Source organism: Glandiceps talaboti, chromosome 21, assembly GCF_964340395.1.
Source record: "Glandiceps talaboti chromosome 21, keGlaTala1.1, whole genome shotgun sequence".
Lineage (NCBI taxonomy): Eukaryota > Metazoa > Hemichordata > Enteropneusta > Spengelidae > Glandiceps > Glandiceps talaboti.
In genome coordinates this window covers 7,489,040-7,495,813 of record NC_135569.1, presented here as the reverse complement: position 1 = coordinate 7,495,813, position 6,774 = coordinate 7,489,040, and the positions used below count along the sequence as shown (strand labels likewise).

At 35.0% G+C, this 6,774-nt stretch overlaps 1 protein-coding gene across 1 annotated transcript in view; it reads right to left on the bottom strand.

Moving 5' to 3' along the window:
* Window positions 1-280: 280 nt before the first annotated feature.
* LOC144451797 (uncharacterized) overlaps window positions 281-6,774 on the bottom strand; it is a 22,434-nt gene continuing 15,940 nt past the window's right edge. The window contains exons 15-19 of the mRNA XM_078142700.1: window positions 6,468-6,630; window positions 5,416-5,543; window positions 4,339-4,602; window positions 3,771-3,984; window positions 281-3,392 (exon numbers count right to left, since the gene is read on the bottom strand). Of these exons, the coding sequence (XP_077998826.1) occupies window positions 2,534-3,392; window positions 3,771-3,984; window positions 4,339-4,602; window positions 5,416-5,543; window positions 6,468-6,630 (1,628 nt within the window). The 3' untranslated portion in view covers window positions 281-2,533. The remainder of the gene's footprint in view (window positions 3,393-3,770; window positions 3,985-4,338; window positions 4,603-5,415; window positions 5,544-6,467; window positions 6,631-6,774) is intronic.

The following is a 6,774-nucleotide window of genomic DNA, read 5'->3' as shown; positions in this document are numbered from 1 at the left end:
TTTTACACTATTTTGTTATTTTGTCACTTTAATCTGATATTAGGGGAGAAAATAGTTATAGTTCAGCTGTATATGTATATATATATATATATATATATATATATATATATATATAAACTCAGTATATGTAAAATGTCTATGCTGTAGTAAACGGTGCTAAATACATATGTATGTAGAGCAGTGTAAATAACACACACACACACACACACATATATATATATATATATATATATATATATATATATATATATATATATATATATATATATATATATATATATATATTACTGAATATGCAAATATGGTCCCTTCAACCATTCTTGAGTAGTCTGTGTTATTCTTGGATGTACGATATCACTGACAACTAAACACACTTTCTATATAACATTGTCTGATTCTTGTAGTCTCAAAAATGTTATAGTACTTAAATGACGCCGATAGCATATTAACATAACGTAAGCGTAACATAACATAGCAATGTAACGTAATGCAACGTAACATTATGTAGCTAAGCATAACATAACATAACTAAAAAAACATAACATAAAGTTATACGATGAAATCAGATTATTGTTGTAATGATCTAGTGATATTTTCAGATAACGTGAATGGATAAATGTTTTAATTTGTTTCTCGGTTATTAATCAATATGTAAATTCAAATAAAAAATCATCATCATCATCATCATCATCATATCATCATCATCATCATCATCATCATCATCATCATCATCATCATCATCATCATCCCGGGTACAATACGAATGAAATACAGTATATAACACGACTGTGTATGAATTCCCAGTGTGTGCCAGCTTTCATTTAACAACACTGGTCTTAAACACTACTTATACTCAAGTAAGGTCCCCTTAGTGAAATGTCAATCCACAAAGGTCTAAATTTAAACAATAACAGGGACTTCAGAAGACATGACATATACACAGGAAAAATGAAAATAAGTTTTGAAAAAGAAATAACATTTAAACCTTTAAGCAAAATTAGTATGTAAACTAAACACATGGAATAAACAGGAAGAGTACCAACAAGATGTTTCTCTCAGTATTAATTGGTGTTACAGATTAACATCTACAGATCAAACTATGAATATGATGTCTTCGTAGTTTATTACACAGATGTCTGCATAGCAACATGTGATTACTTCCTAAACTTGCAGATAGTAAGTTGGATGACAAAATAAGAACTAGTTGATTTGTTATCATCTTATAGGACTTGTAAAATAAGTTTAATGTCTGGCCTAAAATTACACTAAGCCCTACTATCTTATCCTGCTATCTTCTCTCTGTTTTCTTTGTCTGTTAGGCCTAATATAAAAAAAATTGTGTGGTTCTGGTTACTCAATTCTAGAATAGGTGGGGTAGTAGATTTTCTATTTTATTTTATTATATTTTGTTCATGTGTGAGTGTCTAATTCAGGTTTTTCATTGTTTTCCAAATGGTCTCTGTGTTGTTTATTTCTTCCTATCAGATGTACAGCCATTACAGATTGGAAAAAACAGTTTTATATTGTCTTTTTAAGTTGGTGTCAGTTTCCCCATTCACTATTCCTGGCGACATTTCATAATTTCGTTATTTTGATATATTTTTTCTCGAATATGTAACAAAAGTTCAGTGAAGTCTAGGTTGGGGTCGGGTAACCGGAAACGAAACATCGCAAAGTATGTAATTTGAGTTATTATGTTATCAGTTTCTTTCGTTTTATTATTGCTGTTGTTTTGATTATTATATGTGTATGTCATCAGCTTTAACGTAACTAATACCGAATGTATAGACTATGAACAATAACGTTAATTTTATTTTATTTTATTTTTATTTTCATTTTTTAATGTTATTTTATTTTTGTTTAGTTTAGTTTTTTAATTTAATTTTGTTGTTGTTACATTCTATTCCATTCTATTCTATTCTATTCTAATTATATTATATTCCATTCCATTCTATTCTATTCTCTTATATCTTATCTTGATTCTATTCTATTCTATTCTATTCTATTCTATTCCATTCTGTTCTATTCTATTCCATTCTATTCTATTCTATTCTATTCTATTCTATTCTATTCTATTCCATTCTATTCTATTCTATTCCCTAGTTGAGTGACCAAAATGAACATGATTTGCATTTCCATAATGGATACCCTTGTCTTAATCTGACATATCTACAAGGACAGTCTATGATTTTAACACTTTTGATTAGTCAATTTTTTTCTGGATAATGGTAGTCGTAAACATGTGGGGGACGTACTAACATGCAACCGTCCCAACATCCAAGAGATGACGCCAAGAGATGTTATCGTCGGAATTTCTTGATTACACAACATCTTTTGTTCTGCTTTATACTATTCTGTTATATTCTATTCTACCTGAAACCATAATCCTTTTTATATAATAGAATTTGATTCAGACTTGGAGCTTATTGTTCTAGTGTGTGTTAGGTTGATGTTGTGACTTTGTTTCTTGCTGAGGTGGAGACAATGGCAGTTCAACATTCTGCTGTGGCGCCATGTCGGCATACTCTGATCTTTACGGCTTCATGGAGGTGTAGAGTTGCTGTTGTTGGTTCTGATTTTGGGTTGGCTCCATTACACTCTGTTGTTCTTTGGCCAGCTCAACTGTACCGCCTTGTTGTGGTGGTGACCATGGTGATTGTATTCCCTCATCGAGCTTGAGAGAATCATACTGTGCTTCAGTTGATGGGTCTGATTTCATGGACATATAGATGTGTTGAGGTGACGGGGTTGTCTCCATCTTCAATCCATTTTGGGCTGACGGCTGGGGTCGTTTCAAGTCTTGGTACTGTGAATATTGGGGGTTTGTTTGCTTTATATCTTGATAGAGTGATGGTTTCATTCTAGTCTGGTCCAATCCTTGCTGCTCATGACGTGGTTGCTTCATATCAACTTGAAGGTATTCCTGATAAGGCTTTGGAACAATTCCACCACCACTGTGATGATGCTGCTCTGGTGCATGATGATTCACATCCATGTATGTGTGATCAAAAAACTTGGCTTTATCGGAAGCAGCGTTTTTCTGTGCTTGGAGTTCACCTGTAACAGGTTCTTCGTAGTATCCAGATGCCTTCTTTAAATCGATATCTGGTTTCCTCGGTAATGCGACATGAGAACCATCATAAAATGTATAAGGGTTCTCTCTCGTCTTTCTTTTGTCGGGTTCTTCGTATAAACGAGATGCCCTGCACATGTCGACTTCTGATCCATGCTGTACATTCCCAGGTGCAGGTGGAGCAGAAGGAATAACCTGATCACCATAAATCTGTGCTGTTGTATTAATACAAATGCCCTCTTTACCTGGGTCATTTAATACATCATAGATCACCATGTTGTTGTCATGGTTGTCGCGACGTTTTATTTTGTTCTTTCTTCTGTATAGGAAAGAAAATGAGTGGTTTTGATTGAAATATTACAATGATATTATGGTTATTATTATCTTCAAAATATCGTCCTAATGATGTCAAGATATTTCGAAACAATGCATGGAAATATAATCTTTTTGAGATTGCTTATGGGCTTTGCGCCCTCACAGTTGTAATTGGGTTGACCGACAGGTGCACGCTGGGTATGGGAAGCCATATTGTTGTGACTGCTATCACGAGACCACTTCCGTTTATTTTGCATGTATAATTAAGTGTTAGAAAGACAAATGTTGTTGAGTTGCCTGTATCTTGTAATAAATCTTGGGAATGTCTGTGGATGTTACAGACTCCACACGAAACAACAAGTTTACATTCAATCTTTCTTACCTACAATACAGGACCAATATTACTATAATGATGATGGTGACAACCAAGATGCCTCCTCCTGCTCCAGCTCCCCCAATCGCAATACTTGAAGATGATTGCTTTGAATTATTAGAGGCTGACTCTGTTGATTCTTTTGGTGTTCGATTTGTTGTTGTTGGAATGTCTGTTGTTGTTGTTGTTGTTGTTGTTGTTGTTGTTGGTAGTGTTGTTGGTGCTGCTGACAAAGAGAAAAAGAGAAATAAATACATACAGATAGCGATCGATTTTTACAGTATCTTTTTTTAAAACCCACTTTCTTCCCATTTGAATCCTTTAAATTTGAGGGTACATATAAGTTGGCAATCACTGTCTTATTGAATTACTTGATATTACTCTCTCTCTCTCTCTCTCTCTCTCTCTCTCTCTCTCTCTCTCTCTCTCTCTCTCTCTCTCTCTCTCTCTCTCTCTCTCTCTCTCTCTCTCTCTCTCTCTCTCTCTCTCTCTCTCTCTCTCTCTCTCTCTCTCTCTCTCTCTCTCTCTCTCTCTCTCTCTCTCTCTCTCTCTCTCTCTCCAAGTGCTGTAAACCTACCTGCAGAACTAAATACGTGGATGTCATTTGGTCTCTCAAATATTTGATGTCCAACACTGATAACATTGTTGCCAGTGTGTTTATCAGCCCTCTGTAGTTGGCTTTTATCCCATTGTGTCCAGTAGAGGTAGTCACCAACTACTGCCAAACCGAATGGGTGGGCATCAGGATCAGATAGAGTTATTAGTCTTTGACGTGTACCAATACGTAAGTCGTAATATTCGATGGAATCAAGTGCAGCATCACACCAAAAGAGCTTTTGATCTGTGAGGTTAAGTTTATTGACATATTAGTGTGACTTTTAATATATGTTTGTGACTTCTTTCAGAAAAGACTATATAGGGGAATGTCTCATCAAGTCTGTTCTAGGGAAGTGAAGTGAGTACGCTTTGGGATTGAGTACTTTACATTTGTTTCTTCCTGGTGACTTCAGTTTTTAAAGAATGAATTCGGTCGAAATAACACGAAATAATAATAATAATAATAATAATAATAATAATAATTTTATTTCGGTAAATGGCCACGGCCCATCATACAAAAACTTACATACACAGGTGAAACACACTGGATTGGTCAACATATATGTGTATGTTGAACACGAAATAATATGCTAGTAGTAACACTCCTTTTAAAGTGGAATGCCACGCTAGGAAATAAAGGTATAAAGTTTGGGTTCAGGAAAGTTATTTCCTCGACTGCCATGAAACACCCAATCAAACTGTCTTCACCTGTATTGTTCTTTCAGTGATTTACCGTTGCATGATGGGTCTTAGTAGACATGATTATTCATTAGATACACGCTAAATATTCATGACTCACAAGAGTTTATTTCCTTTGGATAAGAAATGAGATATTGTCTTATCGCTTTCTAGTTAGTCTCGTTGAAACAATGTCAAAATGCAAGGGATATATAGCTGTTTTAAGTTTGTGTTTGATCAATGTATCTTAACGATCTATGTGATTATCAAGAGATATTTTTGTGATGCAGTGTTAATTTAAAAAAAAGAATGAGTTTATTTCTGAAAGCACGTGAAATTTGAGAAAGTGCTACATGATAATATATCATAAAGAACTAACCAATTTTATCAAGTGCAAGACCATTAGGCCATCCTAAATTTGTTGACACAAGGCTGCGTCTTCCGCTTCCGTCAAGGTTAGCTGTTTCGATTTTCGCCAATGTTCCCCAGTCCGACCAGTACAAGGAGCTATGACAAAAGAGGCATGCTACATATGAAATAGTACTACCAGATATTTTTGTAACCATGACGATTTGGTTCCTAGTGCAAGGTTTTCTTAAAAATCCAGTTACAGACGTTATGGTATGTATGTATGTATGTATGTATGTATGTATGTATGTATGTATGTATGTATGTATGTGTGTGTGTGTATGTATGTATGTATGTATGTATGTATGTATGTATGTATGTATGTATGTATGTGTGTGTGTGTGTGTATGTATGTATGTATGTATGTATGTATGTATGTATGTATGTATGTATGTATGTATGTATGTATGTGTGTGTATGTGTGTATGTATGTATGTATGTATGTATGTGTGTGTATGTATGTGTGTATGTATGTATGTATGTGTGTGTATGTATGTATGTATGTATGTCTGTATGTATGTATGTATGTATGTATGTATGTATGTATGTATGTATGTATGTATGTATGTATGTATGCATACATACAAAGGAGTGTCATTACTTGCAGACCTAGACTTTGAAGTTGGGTATAATTACCAAGATAATGTAGAACAACATAATACAAATAATATACATTATATAATGCGTCTGTTCTCCTGGGAGCTCCACATGCTCGCAATTTGTTATCCCAGGCACGGATCTATAGAGACTCAACGGTCCCTTATAGATACTTCAGCTCCTCGGGAGCTTACAATCCATTGCAGCCTATATATGCGCATAAAATTAGAGCATTTGCATTCCAACCCTATTCACCAGGTCCCTGATTATACAACTGGGTTGACTGAGGCATGATTCAAATCCGGCCCAAGGTAGTTGGCCACTCAGAAACAAACGACAGCGACGAGGCTCAAATTTGCAATCTACTGATTCCAAGCCACTCATTCTATCCATTCCACCATCATGACTGAACATAATCGTACTTACCTGTCATCACTGTCAACTATTATGGCCCTTGGTTCGTCAAGATTGGATGTAATCAGACCAACACGACCACTGCCATCTAAATTAGCTCTCTCTATTCGATCGGTCCCCGTGTCTGTCCAATAAATCCTTCTATTCACAACATCACATGCAATGCCATCGGGAACTAAAATGAAGAGTGAGTGAAACGGTAGAATGGATGTTTATAGCAAATTTCAAAACAACAGTGATTATTATATGGAAAGGTTGACATGTAAAGATAGCTATGCGTGACTACATGAATGTTAAGAAGCTAAAATGGTATTGGTGC